At 41.1% G+C, this 17,730-nt stretch overlaps 1 protein-coding gene across 1 annotated transcript in view; it reads right to left on the bottom strand.

Annotated features, from left to right (window-relative positions):
- The window catches only part of tnrc6c1 (trinucleotide repeat containing adaptor 6C1), a 53,788-nt gene that overhangs the window by 9,159 nt on the left and 26,899 nt on the right, over positions 1 to 17,730 (bottom strand). The window contains 16 exon segments of the mRNA XM_043234946.1: positions 48 to 263; positions 1,153 to 1,302; positions 1,808 to 1,996; positions 2,087 to 2,251; positions 2,704 to 2,950; positions 3,070 to 3,153; positions 3,254 to 3,373; positions 3,475 to 3,618; positions 4,180 to 4,311; positions 4,430 to 4,578; positions 4,662 to 4,719; positions 4,916 to 4,993; positions 5,072 to 5,235; positions 5,593 to 5,787; positions 6,736 to 7,688; positions 7,690 to 9,109. Of these exon segments, the coding sequence (XP_043090881.1) occupies positions 48 to 263; positions 1,153 to 1,302; positions 1,808 to 1,996; positions 2,087 to 2,251; positions 2,704 to 2,950; positions 3,070 to 3,153; positions 3,254 to 3,373; positions 3,475 to 3,618; positions 4,180 to 4,311; positions 4,430 to 4,578; positions 4,662 to 4,719; positions 4,916 to 4,993; positions 5,072 to 5,235; positions 5,593 to 5,787; positions 6,736 to 7,688; positions 7,690 to 9,109 (4,464 nt within the window).

A 17,730-nucleotide genomic window follows, 5' to 3' on the forward strand; every position in this document is an offset into this window, starting at 1 on the left:
CATATCCTCCTGGGATTAAACGGCACCTTTTACACACACACACACACCTGAAGAGTAGGAGCTGCTCCAGCCAGCCACCAGGCCCAAGGTGTTTCCGCCCCACGTAGACGAGGGCTTGGTGTTGGTCAGGCCTGGAGGTGGCCGCGTGGGAGCCGTCGTGTTTCGGGGGCCTTGTGGGACTTTCCAAAGCTCGTGAGAGAGAGAAGCCTGGGTGTGCGAGATGGGCCCCGAAGACCAAGTGGACTTCATGTCAGACAGCTTTCCTGTAGATCAGAGACGTAAATGTGAGAAAAAGGGCACAGGAAACGCTAAAAGAGTATGCTAACTGACATCTCCTGTTTCTAATTCCGCACGTCCCAGAATTAGACATACAAGTGGTGAAAAGTGTTTTCACAGCAGTCACAGTCACTGAGGTGCCACCATGAGGTGTTACACTGTAAGAATTTATGTCTCACAAATAAAAGTGTGCCTTCTCAACACTTCCACCTCACAAAAATCACAGATAGGCGGTGACCATGCTGCACAAAGGGACAGTGAGTGACTAACACCACCGAGGGGATGTACAGATGAATGTAGGCTGGAAAGAGCTCTCTACGGGGGACAGGGCCACATTTGAGTCGGATGCACTAGATATACAGGAATGCGACCACCTTTTGGGGCCCCATGCTAGGTTGAACAGTAAGTAGTAAGAAAAGAGTGTGATGAGCAGGACTGAGGGCAGGAAGGGGTTTCTGGGAGTTGTACCTGTGCTGTCTGCCTCTGGGGAGGACAGACTGAAAGAGCTAGTAACTGGCCAATCGCTGGAGGGAGGCAGAGCCTCGCCCTGTGAGGAAGTTGGGGTGGAACCTACGATGTGTCCCGAACAAAGCAGGCAAGAATTCAAAGTGGAAATCAGAAAAAGAACGTATGTAGAAAATACAAAGAAAGGAAAACAAAAGAAAAAAAAACCTGAGGCACTCTTAGTGGTTGCATTATGTGAAAAACATTCTAAGAGATTCTAAATAAAAACAGTACTGCGACACGCAGTACCTTTTATTCAGAATATCTAAAATATTTAACGAGATATGGTGTTATGGGATTTATCCAGGCTTGTGCTTCCCGTGTCATCTGATTTATTTTCTTTGATGGGAAAAAAGAGATTTGTCCTTTTACCTCCACTCCTGTCTCTCAGCAGGTAGCGGTTCACATCCTGAATGTTGGTATTGATGGTGGGACCACTGGGAACGCTCCCTGGGGTCACATTTGGGTCAGTCTCAGGGTCAATATTCTGCAGGCCTTTCCAGGGCACTCCTGGACAAAACTCTGAGGGATTTCAAATAAATAAGATCATTTTGAGACATTATCTAATACACACATTAAAAAGTAAGATCGTCTTTGCGTTATATAACATTTTTTTCAATCTAGGGACTTTTTCATCAACTGAAACAGCCTAAAATATTTATATGAAGCCTATTAAGATTTCAAATGAATATTTTAATCATTTAACAACATATTTGTGTGTTCACTGTTTTCTGATGTTGGCTAATGATCAAATGACATGTAGGTAAAACAATAAAGCATTTAAGCATTATTTTATTTGAATTATTTGATGCTTTTATTAACTGAAAATGTTTTTGAATGCTGCCAAACTAATTTTGGAAATCCTGAACCAATCAAAGGCATTTATTAAAAATAAATATTCAATATAGTGCAATGACATTCAGTGACTTTATAAGTGAACATGTCCAAACAATTTTAAATCTTTTACATCAATTTTAAAGCCTTCATAAGCCTACTAGTCCAAAGAGATTTTAGAGATGTCAGTCACCTGGAGGCCAGTTGACATTGGTCCCATTGGAGATCTTGTCATTGGTGTTCTTCCCCTGACCCCAGCTATCATGAGGTGCCAGGGGGCTGGCAGGAGTCTCAGAGCTGGGGATCAGATTGTAGGGACTGTAGGAGTCATCCAGCGGGGGCTTACTTTGGGGACCCAGACCGGGGCCTGCAGAGATGGCACCTGTATTATATTGGTGATGTAGAAAATTGTTAGAATTAGGCCTGATATTAACTACTATGCCACGTTTACAATATGTGATTATAAAAGTACCATGCTTGCTAAAGTTGGCCTCCATTGGAGAGGAGTTGCCAGAGAGGTTCTCCATGGAGTTTGGGTGTGTCCACTGTGACAGGCGTGACTGAGGCTGAGGAGAGTCCTTAATGGACAGGCCACCCACCTCCATGCAGTTTACATTCATGTTAGGGTTTAATCCAGCTACAGAGAAGCACATATGCATCAATCAGCATGGATAAAATAAGAAAATAACTTTTACAAGATTTGAAACAAAAAAAAAAAATTGCCTAGAGTACCTAGCTGATGATACATTTTAAAGCCAACTAGAAATAAAAACTGATATTTCACGTTTTACAAGACTTAAAAGAAAAAAATCAGTGGCAATTCCAGGTTTACAATACGATACAATCCAATATACTTTATTGTCCCCTTAGGGGAAATTTTTCTTGGGCTAAGTGTATGCTGCATGCACACATATAAATAACCAAGAAATCACAACACATGAAACACAGACATACAAAACAACAAAACAAAATGAGGGCAAGGAATCTAGGGATTACTAGGACTGTGGGAACAGTGTAAAGAAGAATTTTTCGATCTTCACCAGCAGATCTGAACAGAAAGAATGCAACAATAGAGTGCTGGTAACTCACAAATAGGGTAGGGTGAGAAGGAGTTTGGAGAAGACTGCGGCTCTTTGGTCTGAAGGTCGGAAACAGAGAGGCTGGATGCCTGGGGATGGGCTGGAAATGTGTCCAGAGCTGATTTGCCTGCATTGGGATGCAGGCCCGGGTGTGAGGCGGGTGGCTGCTGCTGCTGCTGTTTCATCAGCAGAGCCTGAGCCAGCTGCCGCTGGTGCTGCTGGATCTGTTGCTGCATGTTATTGATTGTACGTGCAACCTGTGAAAAGACATGCGCAGAACACCTTTATAGAAGTGCAATATTAGAACTCGGTATCGAGAAGCATGAAATTTTAGTGACATCAAGGTGAGCCTAAATTGTTGGAAGGAACTGCTCACTTGCTGCTCTTGCTGTCGGATGGGGCCAGAAACACTGCGCTGTGCCTGCAACATCTGCTGCTGAATTTGTAAACGCTGGTATGCCTGCAAGATCAAAGTGACAAGCTTTCATTACAGCAAGAGCTTTCTGAGCAATAATAACATTAATTTCAGATCAATAAAATGTCAGAAGACTGGCAGTTACCAGTTGCAGCTGATAAAGTTGGTTCAACAGGGTCATATGCTGAGGGTTTATTGGTGAGGTTAAAAGTGCAGGGTTGAGACCAATGTTTTTTGCTGCAAACTGTAAAAGCTGTGCTTGAACCTGTAAGTAAACAAAATGGTCAGATTTCGTCACTCCCACATATATCATACAGAAGTCAGCATCTCAATAAGGTGCTAAACCACATGGGTCTGTTTGCGCACCTGAGGGCTGAAAAACTGAGGCACTTGAGCGCGTAGACTAGGCTGGGACGAGTTGAGAGGTGGCACTGACGGCTGGGGAGGAGGCTGCTGCTGCAGGGCCCGGGCTTGTGCTGCTCCGCTACTACCAAACACTCCACTCTGCATCTACACAAACACACAAAGCCGCTCGTTCGGAATCAGACTTCGAGGACATGCTGAAAGCTGTCATCCCCTCATACCGTCAAGATATCAGTATCTTGACAGGAAGGCAGACAATGATTGAAGGCCCTGACATATTTCAAACTAAGCTTTTTTTCCTTTTTTCATTTTTCTTTCGGGGGCAAAAAGTTAAAAAAAGGCTGAACGACGGTATACTGTTTTCAAACATTCTGTCACCTCCGTGCTGCTGGAGGCAGGGTGTAGATTAAAGTAAACATGACTCATGGCACTTGCACGTAGCCTATAAATTTGATTTAAAAAAAAAGGGAAAGGATAATTTATTGTTTACCTTTTAAATTGAGTATGGTCTAATATTTATTTGCTTCCTACTTTTGCTTTCATCCTTTCATTTGATGTTTATCTGCATTGCTTTTTGCATAACATACGTTTGGACTCAAAACAAACTTAGTTTTGGAATGATTTTGTTTGAAATTACATCATTAAAGTATAAGCAGGCCTTAAGACAATGCTGAAAAACAAAATTCATATAGATCCACATACACCAACCTGTCTGTTGTTCAAGTTTTGCATCGCAACTCCAAGGCTCTGGCCAGGGAGTGCAGCACTACCCAATGGGAGCTTCAGGCTCGGAGAAGGCATAAACGGTGAGGTTTGGGCATCATCTGCTAGCCCAGTATCCTAAGGAGCAGATGATAAAATAAAGGAACAAATAATACAAACAAAATTCAGCACAATGTTAAGTATCCTAGATGCAGTAACTAAAATGTGATGACTTTTAACTGCGAGAAGCACATACCTTGTCCAAGAAGGGGGGGCGATCTGAGGAGGATTCTTTGGAGATGACTGAAGGCCTGCAGCCCATTGGTTTATTAACTAGGCCGTTGTTGTAGTCAGAGATTCCCATCCCCCGTTTATCTAGTTCGGTCTTCTTCTCCAACAGGGCGCCTACCACACAAATAATATTTGTATATAATATTCTAGTAAAGAAGCACTGAAAAAACTGAAGATTTTGCAGGTATAACACCTACTCATGGCCTGATCCAAGTTCATGTTGTTGCTCTTAAGAGCCTCTTCTGCAGGGTCTCTCTGGACAGGCAAACAAGAACACACATTCAATTCCATTTGCATTAATCCTTATTACAAAGATTGATTTTAATAATCTAATCTGGTGCAAACGGATAATGTACAATTAGCCAGTTAGTATCGTAAAACTAACACCAGGGACAACAGTCAAATATACGGAGGGAAAAATGCTCCTATATGAAAGATGAACAGCACTTACTGGGAAGCCCATGTCAGTCAGCTGCTTGATGAGACGATTCATTATCCAAGTGTCATCCTGTTTGTTTGGGACTTTACCCTTTAAAGAAAAACAGACAGGTGAGATATCTCTGCACCATGACACCTACATTAAGGCAGGTTGTTTATTTATTTTTACTTTTGGTGGGCCCTTTTTGGGTGGGTTGCCCCAGGAGCTGCAGGAGGAGTTGCTCTCTTGAGATGCAGTGCTGTTCCACATGTCACCCTCATCCTGCTCCCACTGCCCTGCAGACAGGCCCATGTCCTCTCCACCACCCCAGCCATCTTGCATAGATTTGGGGGCTATAGGACAAAATAGACACATTATTGAAAGCATCCACAGTAGAATCACTGATAAGCAGTTGTGTTTGTTTTATTTTATTTTTTTACAAACAATGAAAATAATGTTTACATACAGCGGAAATAAGTAATTTGTTCTAACAGTAAGTGTATACTCCTGTAGTGCATTATCTACATCAACAGGGGGCCCTGTTGTTACACCTTTCAAATTTGATTTACCACCTGACCAACATTGATTTCCAAAACATTCTATTGCAACTGAATTTATTTTTTTAATTTCAAGCAACTACAAATATTTTTATTTAAATTAACAAATATACATTCAATAAAAAAAAAAATAATAAAAAAAAACTAACTAACCAGGTTTGCAGGGGGCAGGTCCAGGAGGTCCACTGCCTCGACCATAGACCTCAGGGCCATTATCACCCCAGCTGCCACAGCCACCTGGGGGCTTGCCCCATGCTGAAGTGCCATTGTCCACACTTGCTGGAGGGGCGGCTGCCTCTCCCCATGAGGGCTCAGTTTTTGAATGGACATTTGTCATTTCGCCCCATCCTGAAATACAGCAAAACTCAGAAAAACAGCAAAACCCAGTACAAGTGCATCTTTAGTTTTCACTGCATCACAAGCTAGGCCATACACATGCCTTTTTCCTAGGTAGCATTCTGCTAGGATTTCTGTATCGCCTAAAATATCTAAGTTTTGGCTTTGTGTGAGGTCCGATCGGTGTATGACAGCGGTTCCTTACGTTTTCAAAATGCTCTCGAGGCACTTTGAATCAAAGCAATACAGAAATCCTGGCAAAGAAGCGTGCTAAAAAAGGCGCTTATGGTCAGAGAAAAATAAAGCTATAAAATGCCCTTGAAGTTGGCAAACCAAAGGTTTATTTTCTATTTTGCTTTTTTGTCCCTATACATTTTTCCTCTCTAATAATTAGCATAATCAGTATAAAAACTGAATTGCAAAGTTTAATTAAAAAATTTAAATGAATTTCAAAATGTATTCACTTTCAAACTTTAAATTAAAACTTGTTTTCCAAAAACCAAAGTCACTTTGTAGGCTCCTCTGTCTTAAAACTAAATAATAAGAAGTAATATTAAATGTCTGTTTAGTTCTTGGCACAAGGGAGATCCGAGGATGCCATGTTAAATACAGCTTTGGCAGAGGGAGTGCAAAGCTACACACAAACAGCAGAGGGCGTCGGGTTTGTTCCAAGTATCCTGCTGAGGCCTAGTGATACTCCCCACAGATGGCGACCCAACTCTAATTACACACTTCCTCCTGGCTCGTACACTATGCTGAACTACACTCGCAGATAAAATGTAAACACTATTCTGTTGACTGATTTACAAGAACATTTCTGTTTGTTCTGCTAGCATGTTCTCTTAACATAATCTGTGCATTTTTTTTTCTTCACTTGTATGCCTCACAGTAGTATAAAACATTTTAACTAGGTAAAGGTCACTCACAGTGTATGCTGAAGTAAAAAGTCGTCTTTCTTACCTGGATTCATAAGGTTTGTTCTATTGTGAGGTGGCCCTGTTTGATGTGGGCCAGCATTATCAGGGGAAATGTGATTATTGTTTGAATTAGGCCCTCCATGGCTGTGGGTCTGCATAGGAGGCTGGTTATGGTGAGGATGATGATGGTTGTTGGGTACATTGTTGGCATTGCCAGGTCCTGGTTTGCCTTGCATCCCAGGGTTATTCTTGTCCCAGAGATTGACTGCCTTCTTGTAGCTGCTTGGATCACCCCAAGCTGAGGTACCGTCATCGATCTCCATCTTACGTCGGATAGAGTGTGGAGAGGGCTCCTCCCATCCAGTGGGCTCTCCAGTGTGGTCATGTTTAGCACCTCCACCATTTCCTCCTCCCCATCCAGAGCCACTCTGCTTTACAGAGTTAGGACCTCCCCAAGAACCCATGCTTCCACTGCCACTATTGCCATTGGTGCCCTCCTGGGGCTTGTTATTCCATCCTTGTGATGGCACACTGGAGTGTTGTGCATCTCCCCAGTTTCCTCCTGAAGCTGGCTTTCCCCATCCTCTGGAGCTCTCATTCCAGCCAGTACCTTCTCCCTCCCAGGTGGAGCTGGAAGGACCATTTTTCTTTCCATCTGCTGGTTCACCCCATTCACCTCCAGACCCGCTTTCTCCTCCAGGTCCATTGCCCCACCCATGAGAAGTTTTGGGCACCTCAGTCCAGCCCTGTGGTTTGGCTTTAGCGTGGCTGTCTTCCCATGTAGGAGACTTCTCCTCTGAACCCCAAGTCTGACCACTTTTCTGCAAGTTACCACCTGGACCTCCAGCTGGGGTACTGCCCCAAGTTCCCGGACCACTGGAAGGTTTCTTGTTGCTGGTAGGATCTGCCCAACCAGAGTTAGCTTGGTGTGATGGCATGACTGTGCCCCATGCAGGTGCAGCTCCAGCACTGGGGCAGGGGCCCTCATTCTTCCCCAGAGTCAGGTCTGGATGTAGTGCCAGAGTTTGGGTTGGCACCGCCAGAAGTTGGTGTTGGTCCTACATTGGCTGTATTTGAGGACGAGCCCCAGGCTTCAGTTCCAATGTCATTCTTACAGTTGGAGCGTGCAGCTTCTTCAGTCTCCCAAGCGGTGTGCTGGCGCACTGGTGTTTGTCCCCAACCTGTGTTACACAGAACCCGAGGGTCCATATCCTGGGCAGGTAAAATAGGGGGAGTCTCATCTCTCGATGAGCGGACCCTCATGCGAGGATGACATTCCATGCTGTCACTGCTTCCCTCGCTGGCTGGGGCATTGGCCCCACGGACCCAAGAGCTGGACTGCTGCTCTTGGGTGGGAGAGCCTGAGGAATCCCATCCTTTGGCCTCACTGTTGGAATGCTTACCCCAGTCTCCAGTAGAGGCAGCTTGTCCCCATCCAGAAGTGCCCGAGGCCCCTCCTTGTCCCCAGCTGGTCCCTGAGTCCCAACCAGAGTCTTTTGAGCCACCACCAGACTTGGCATCTCCATTACCCCAAACAGGTTCTTCATCCCCGTTGACTTGCGAGGCTCCACCTGGATTTTGAACAAATGAGCTCATGCCTGCAGGTCCAACCCCCCAGTTAGGCAGGCTATGGCCAGGGCTTCTGGGCTCTTGCTTAGTGTGATTTGGTCCATCAGTGTTAAGGTTCTGAGGTTCGGAGCTGAAAGACACATTCGTGGATGGGGTGGAGTGTGGCTCTGAGGAGTCACTGGGCACAATGCTACCCCATGTGGTGCTGCCATTGCCACTGCCACCATTACCTGCAGAATTTCCATTGGCACCACCTATACTGCCACTGCTGCTAGGGCCCTGACTGGGCAGAGTGCCCGGAGGGCTACAGAGATTAGGAGGAGGAGGGTTGCTTCCTCCAGAGCTGCCGCCACCCATGCCGGTCCCTTCATGTCCCAGAACTGGCCAGGCAGAGGGGTTGGCGTTGGGATTTAAGTTCAAGTTAAAGTTAGAGGAGCCCCAACCCCTGGCTCCCACTGATGTGCTGGAGACTTCATTCTTCCCTTCTCCTCCACTGGCAGGAGACGGGCCAGAGCCCCAGCCTCTGCTGGCCCCACCCTGACTAGAGAGTAGACCTCCTGAGTGGCTGGCATTGGCTTTGCTGGGGTGATTGGTGGAGAAATGGCCTTGCTGGCCAGCTCCTGTGGCCATGCTCATGCTGCTGATGTCACTGATACTTTCAGTGTCCAAGGGGCATCCTGCAGGGGCGTGGCTTTCTTTGCATGAAATGGAAGGCCACGCCTCCGTATCGCGCTCGTCAATAATCAGTGGATCCCAGCCGCTGCAGCTGTTGGTAGAGGCTGTAGTGGCACTGCGATTGGGGGATATATTCTCATACTGGGCTGCCAGGCCACTCTGTGGGGGCAGCTCTACAGAAAAAAAAGAAAAAGGCAGATAAACTATTAACACAATGTGCATATGACCTATATTAATATTTATTCACTCATATGACCACTGAAAACTTTTAGTTATGATAAAATACATATGTATAAATGCAATTAGCAATATTGCAAAAATGTTTAATTAGGATTACAAAAAAATTTAAGAAAACAATTACATTTGTACAAATATATGAATATGCAAGAAGATTTACATTTCACTTGTAAAAAACAAAAATGTAATTAATCTAAATGGCCATTAACTGCAAGATCTGGATAGATTGAGCAAAAAGAATTCTTGGCTTGCTTTAAGAAAAATGATGCTTTACATCAACATGATATCTATAGTCACACAGTCGTAAATGAAAAAATATAATAAAAATGTAGCATTGTGTTGGTTCACATGTATATGCTAGCCTGGAGTCATTATTTTTCCACTGCTGTCATTGCAAAGCCTAGTTTCTCCCAACCACAACCATCTCCCTCTGCTGGACTGACAGAATACGATCAGAGACTTTGCTTTCAAAGAAATATGTTCATTTTAAATATGACACACTGATAACAACACTGAAAGCAGAGCAAATGCCCACATATGGATACCAGGATCCTGTTGTGTTAATTAGTTGGCAATGTAGCCCAGCCTCTTGGCACTCACTCAACTCTGTTGTTTTTGTGTGGCTTTACATGCGCAGGCACAGCTCAGTCTGTGTCAGATCTGCGCAAAGCGGCAGTGCCTGTGCACACCAGGCTTTCTGTCACCAAGCACAGAAAAAAGCACTTTCAACCAAAGACAAGAAAAAAGCAGTCTGTGAAAAACAGGATAGTCTCTTTCTAACACAAACGCTGTCCTTCTGTAGAGTCACTGCGTAGTAAAGGACGCCATTTTATCAAATCTGAACTGAAGCCAAAAAAGCTTAGAGCTGCCGTCAACATCTTACAGTGTCTCGCTGAAGAAAGCTTATCAGATGAGCGCAGCAAACCTCTGCCCTGCATTAATCTCTAACATGCAATGCAATAGCTTTAGGGATTTGCGTTTTATTTGCAGTTATATGAATGCTACGCTTCCAGATCAAACAGCAGCAGTACAGCAGAGAGCAAAGCAAGGGAAAAGCCTGTTATCAGCGCGTGGAGGATCGTACTATGAGGTTGGAGGGGGTGGGGTCGCAGAGAAGTGGAAAAGTACCTGAAGAGAGATGTCGCCCGACCATCCTGAGAGAAGCACTAGGCTGCGTGCAGAGCGCTGGCCATCCCTGTTACAATATGTCTGCTGCTCGCGAGGCTTCTGAGGCTCATATTTGAAATGCTGCCAAAGAGCTGCAGCTCAGTACGCGAGCGACCGCCCCGTTCGTCCCACACGGCTTCGGCAGGATCCGATCTCTGTTCCCTCACCCGGGCTTTATTTATATCTACCTCTATTCCTGATTCGGAGAGGAGACTCTCTCGTGAGGGAGGGGAAACAGGGTTGCATGGGAGTTGAAGGTTAAAGCCAAGAGCATTCCGTTGTGCCATTAGGAGGGAGGAAAAACAAAACAAAACAAAAAAAGAGGGATTCCTTTTCTTGTGTGCCCCTCTTCTCTTTCATGCTTTCAAACTGTCACAAAACATTTAGCAGAGACCATTCAAGCTGCAATTAGCACCGCTGCTCACAATAGAGCGAGCTGAATAGATGCACAAAAGCAAGCCAGCCTTAGAGCATAGGCTGCACTGCAAGGCTGATTTTAAGGATACAGTTTTCTTATAATATTAAAAGTACAGTGGGTGTGTGAAGTTAAAGCTCCACATACCAGAGGTGTGGTCCCAAGTTTAGAGGAAAACAACACTTCAATGGTTGAATGGGAAACAGGATAAACACACCAAATGAGGCTCACATGGAGGCGGGCAGGTGGCCAAGGGCTAAATATCTGTGCAGTGTGCCCGTGCTTTAATGATGCAGAGGAGAGAGAAAGACGACCGGAAAGCATGCATGCTGGGAGAAAAGAAGGGATGGCTCCAGTACTGGAGAGATAGAAACACCGAAAATGAGATGAACACTTACAAAAGCACACTAGCTCTTGGCATCAAGGAAGGCATTGTTTACAAATGATCCCAGCGCCTCCCATACACACAATACACCAAAGTCCAAAGAGAACAGACTCTTATTATACTCTAACTCAAAGCCAGCTTCTTCCAGCCAAATATGCAATGATGTAATCAAAGCCTCATTATTGATTATACTCTTGCCTGCAGATAGCACTATTATGAAAACCTCCAACTAAAGTAAATCTAAATGCTGGCTTTGGGTTTCTCAACCTAAACAGTTATTGGTTAGTTTCATTTGTGTCTTTCTGTAGTACTGAGGCTGATGATACATGGCGCAAATCTTTTTGAGGAATGTTTGGAAACCGCTAAGAACGGATAACACATTTCTATCTGGATAATTTAGATTGGTTGTGAGCTGTGTGCCTCACCTGGTTGCCCATTGACAGCAACACTGCTCAAGAAGTTGCCCCGTGTCTCATCAGAGTGCTGTACAGGCAGCACAAAAGAGTTTACCATCCCAAAAAAACAGTCCAGACAAATGCTGGACCAACTTTTACATAGTGAATACTGAGCACTACAAACATCAAAGAACACAGCGACACCAACTATAATCAGATTTCCATCTAAAACAGCAGAACGTGCTTGGAAACAAAGAAAAACATACTTCACAATCATTGGGTTTTTTTTTTATCTTGTGAGAAATAAAATTAAAGTTGTAATTACAAATAAAGTCTGAGCCTCATGTTAGCTGTACTAATCTCAATGTCAAATAAACACAATGTTATGAGTGTAACATTACATATACATATATACACACACACACACATATATATATATATATATATATATACATATATATATATACACATATACATATATACATATATATACATATACATACATATATATATATATATATATACACATATATATACATATATATACATATCATATACATGCAGTGATTCAGGACAAGCTAAAAACATGGTTTGAAAAATGGATTTATGGTGTACTTTTTTTTTTTTTTTTTTATATATATATATATATATATATATATATATATATATATATATACACATATACATATACATATATATATATATATACATATACAGACGTGGACAAAATTGTTGGTACCCTTTGGTCAATGAAAGAAAAACTCACAATGGTCACAGAAATAACTTTAATCTGACAAAAGTAATAATAAATAAAATTCTATAAATGTTAACCAATGAAAGTCAGACATTGTTTTTCAACCATGCTTCAACAGAATTATTAAAAAAATAAACTCATGAAACAGACCTGGACAAAAATGATGGTACCCTAACTTAATATTTTGTTGCGCAACCTTTGAGGCAATCACTGCAATCAAACGCTTCCTGTAACTGTCAATGAGACTTCTTCACCTCTCAGCAGGTATTTTGGCCCACTCCTCATGAGCAAACTGCTCCAGTTGTGTCCGGTTTGAAGGGTGCCTTTTCCAGACTGCATGTTTCAGCTCCTTCCAAAGATGCTCAATAGGATTGAGGTCAGGGCTCATAGAAGGCCACTTTACAATAGTCCAATTTTTTCCTCTTAGCCATTCTTGGGTGTTTTTAGCGGTGTGTTTTGGGTCATTGTCCTGTTGCAAGACCCATGACCTGCGACTGAGACCAAGCTTTCTGACACTGGCTAGTACATTTCTCTCTAGAATTCCTTGATAGTCTTGAGATTTCACTGTACCCTGCACAGATTCAAGACACCCTGTGCCAGACGCAGCAAAGCAGCCCCAGAACATAACAGAGCCTCCTCCATGTTTCACAGTAGGGACAGTGTTCTTTTCTTGATATGCTTCATTTTTTCGTCTGTGAACATACAACTGATGTGCCTTGGCAAAAACTTCGATTTTTGTCTCATCTGTCCACAGGACATTCTCCCAGAAGCTTTGTGGCTTGTCAACATGTAGTTTGGCATATTCCAGTCTTGCTTTTTTATGATTCGTTTTCAACAATGGTGTCCTCCTTGGTCGTCTCCCATGTAGTCCACTTTGGCTCAAACAACGACGGATGGTGCGATCTGACACTGATGTTCCTTGAGCATGAAGTTCACCTTGAATCTCTTTAGAAGTCTTTCTAGGCTCTTTTGTTACCATTCGGATTATCCGTCTCTTAGATTTGTCATCAATTTTTTTCCTCCTGCGCCACGTCCAGGAGGTTGGCTACAGTCCCATGGATCTTAAACTTCTGATTAATATGTGCAACTGTAGTCACAGGAACATCTAGTTGCTTGGAGATGGTCTTATAGCCTTTACCTTTAACATGCTTGTCTATAATTTTCTTTCTGATCTCTTGAGACAACTCTTTCCTTTGCTTCCTCTGGTCCATGTCGAGTGTGGTACACACCATATCACCAAACAACACAGTGATTACCTGGAGCCATATATATAGGCCCAATGGCTGATTACAAGGTTGTAGACACCTGTGATGCTAATTAGTGGACACACCTTGAATTAACATGTCCCTTTGGTCACATTATTTTCAGTGTTTTCTAGGGGTACCATCATTTTTGTCCATGCCTGTTTTAGTGAGTTTATTTTTTTAAATAATTCTGTTGAAGCATGGTTGAAAAACAATGTCTGACTTTCATTGGTTAACATTTATAGAATTTTTATTTATTATTACTTTTGTCAGATAACAGTTATTTCTGTGACCATTGTGACTTTTTCTTTCATTGACCAAAGGGTACCAACAATTTTGTCCACGTCTGTACATATATATATACATATACATACATACATATATACATATACATACATATACATATATATATATATATATATATATATATATATATATATATATATATATATATATATATATATATATATATATATATATATACATACATATATATATATATATATATATATATATATATATATATATATATATATATATATATATATGTATGTATATATATATATATATATATATATATATATATATATATATATATATATATACATATATATATATATATATATATATATATATATATATATATATATACATATATATATATATATATATATATACATATATATATATATACATATATATATATATATATATATATATATATATATATATATATATATATATATATATATATATATATATATTATTAAAAAAAAAAAAAAAGTACACCATAAATCTATTTTTCAAACCATGTTTTTAGCTTGTCCTGAATCACTGCGGTACATCTACAATGAGTGTTTATATTCAGACTATTTAGACTGATTCAGGTAGGTACCGCTGTGAAGTAGCCAGGTACCCAAGTGATTTGTCATAGACATATGCAGTGAGAAGTAGTTCTGGCAACAATGTTCTTCCGCAAGCACACAGTTCTGTTTATTAATTTAATGAATTCAATCAATCATTTTAATAAATACCTTAGTTTAAACATTTTTGTGAAAAATACAAAAATCTCCATGTACCTTTATAAATGTAAAAAGTTTTGCTTTTTACACTTTTTTTAGTTTAAATTTATTTTACTTAGTAATTTTAATACTTGTTTCAGTTATTTAAAATCGTTTAGTTAGTTGCCAAGGCAACATTTCTAATAATTTCATTTAAGTTTATATAACATTTATTTTATCCCAGCTGAATTTCAATTAACAAAAGCTTTTTTTAGACATTTATAAGACATTTAATGTTTAGATCTGCACCTCTTTCTCTTTTGCCTCAACTTTTTGTTATATTTTACTTTAATTATAATAATTAACAATTGTAATAATCATAGTATAAATTAAAATCTTAATAATTATAGATTTAAAAAATATAACAATAGGAGACATGTATAATAACAATGCAGTGTAAAGTACTGCAATGCATTTTACTAGTTATTCAAGAGATTACTCAAGTCTTTCTACTCCCAGCTTTCAATTTCTTACCACTTTTGTCTGCCTCACTCTTTCAGCTAAAAGAAATGTACCGGTATGAATAGAAGCATAAACTACATCCAAGAAAACAGCACCATATGCTGACTATGTTTGTATATGCATTCATGTACAAAAAACAGCAGTTGCACCGTGGGGCGAAGAACAGGGGGCTTTGCTGACGTTGCTGTTTGTCAGTTGCAAAGACACTTGGTGGGAGAATGCGGGGAGGAGCCAACATACTTGAGGGTCTTATGCAACACCCATCAGTCTTGATGTACTACACCACGCTCCCGCTCATTCACGGCAGGATGTGACATCAGGAACAGGCAGAGACTGGGCGACCACCTGCACTGGACAGCAGGGGGCGACTTCAACAGATGACAGCAGAACTAAAGCGGGCATACAAACTCAACAAGTAATCAAGAAGAGTCCAAAAAATAGCATAAATAGAGCACGTTGTTGTCACAGTTTGCTGATAAACCCTATTTTGTGGATCTCAATGCCTGCATGTGTGCGTGTTAAACGTTAAGTCTAATTAGTTTGCCAGAATATTTTTTTCTTACTTTGGCAAAAGAGAGAGGCTTCACACCATTGTACTTGGGGGAAGTCCTCATTATCATTCCCTGAACTGGACCGGTCAACTTTACTTCCTGGTCACAACAGAGTTGGTGTTGACAGGATCCATGCAAGTGTGTGTGTGGGTGCGACAGGAAAAAAAAGAAAGTTTTTGTGGCTGGGACCAGTGCCAGCACTCAGGTCTGTTTGGAGGCTCGAGGGACGAGAATACAGGACTCACTGAGGCAAACAGGCCCTTAATGAGCTGATAATTCCCCTGCAACAGCAGGCCTGGAAGTTGTAATGCACTCCACAGAGCAGCTGGCCATACTGAGCAATGTAAACCTCAAAACAACACGCAGAAACAAATACACTAGACCTTAAAGGTGAAGTGTGTATGCATGTGCCTCTAGCATAAACAAATGCTATTGCAAAGTAGCAACTGTATTAAGATACGCTCAGACTAGCTGTTTGAAAGGATGCCCCCTTAAATCCTCTAATACTCCAATCCGGCATACTATGCACTGCCATGAAAACTGATGAATCACACCACAAGGACAGAAATGATGTGATAAGTGACTTTATAATGCAGAGACACTCCACTGCTATATTTATGAATGAAGAAAATCACAACACTTAATATGATGATGTTCCTGCCTTGCGGTTTGTTTAGATACAGAATGCACATGCACTTACACATGTTTGTGCTTATAAAATATAAACACTGAGAAAACTGTCTGGCCTTTACTTTTGTAAACAACTGAAAATAAAATATTTTTAGAATGTCAAAACAGCAATCATGTATTATAAAAACTAATCTAAAATGCTAATTTGGTGCTCAAGAAACATTTCCTCTTATTAATGTTGAAAACAATTGTGCTGTCTAAGGTTTTCGTGGAAAAAAATTTTTTTTCAGGATACTGAAAAAAAGAAAAGCATTTATTGTTCGAAAAAACATTTTGTAACATCTGTAACATTTTAAATTATAATCCATTTACTATCCGTTTTGATCAATTTAACGCATGCTTGATAAATAAACGTAATAGCCTACTATCCATTAAAATTCTTACTGACCACAAACTTGTAAACAGCACAGTAAGTAGAGCTGTTTTGGAATTCTCCTCTATATTTACATAGAAGAATGACACAAAATAGCATCATCATTCATTTAAGTTGTAATCTGATGTATACACAGACATATGAAAATGGGGCATGAGGCCACGCAAAAAAGCGTTGTCTCCTACAAGTTCTGAAGATAAGAGGTAAAGTGTTTCTGTCCCCTGGGCTGTTTTACATTAGATATCCATGTGACGACTGTAGGAAAGATGGGGGGAGCAAAAGAGACAAGCTAAATGAATACAGCCTCTGTTGCTGCTGGCTTAAAGCAGAGCTGTGGGCCATTCGGCTGCATTCCAGCGGCTTCCTGTAAAAACACACACACACTCACACAGAAAGCTGGGAGCTCTTATTACTCGTCGGGCTCCCAATGTGCGTTAAGTAACATCCAGCGGAACCACAGCTCAGTGCACGTGCCGGCTCAAAACATACCCAAAACTAAATTCAGCCAGAGGAGGGGGGGGGAGAGAGAGCATAAAAATAAGTGTATGTGGATTTCTGTGTGTGTATTTTGGTACGGCCATACATGCAATACCCTTTTAACATAAACAAGCCATGTTAAATAATAATGCGGTATTATTGCTCCCTAACCCTTTGGGGTGCGCATCAAAAAGATTTTAAAGATTCCTGTTTCAGTTACCATTCTGATCAACATTTCCACTTCCTTAAGAGCTCCTTTCCCAGCTACTTGTTCTATTAAGTTCAATTATTTGGGAAAAAGAAATGTCCCTGCATTACTAATGAGAAAATACCCATAAAATAAAAAAAAGGAACTTTAAAATGTCAAAATTTAGCTAAAATGTATTAAGTTACATTTTTGAAAATAGTTGAATAAAATTGCTGTCAAAATGTGTATCTTTAAATTACACGCTGCTATGTGAACAACCAAGCTGTAACTATTCAGAGTCTGTCAGTATGGTGTAAGTTGTAAGTGGTTGATTCAATAAAAAGAACCGACTCAAAAGATTCATTCCTTTAAGAATCGGACTACACTAGTCGCACT

Source organism: Puntigrus tetrazona, chromosome 3 (genome assembly GCF_018831695.1).
Source record: "Puntigrus tetrazona isolate hp1 chromosome 3, ASM1883169v1, whole genome shotgun sequence".
NCBI classification, from domain to species: Eukaryota; Metazoa; Chordata; class Actinopteri; order Cypriniformes; family Cyprinidae; genus Puntigrus; species Puntigrus tetrazona.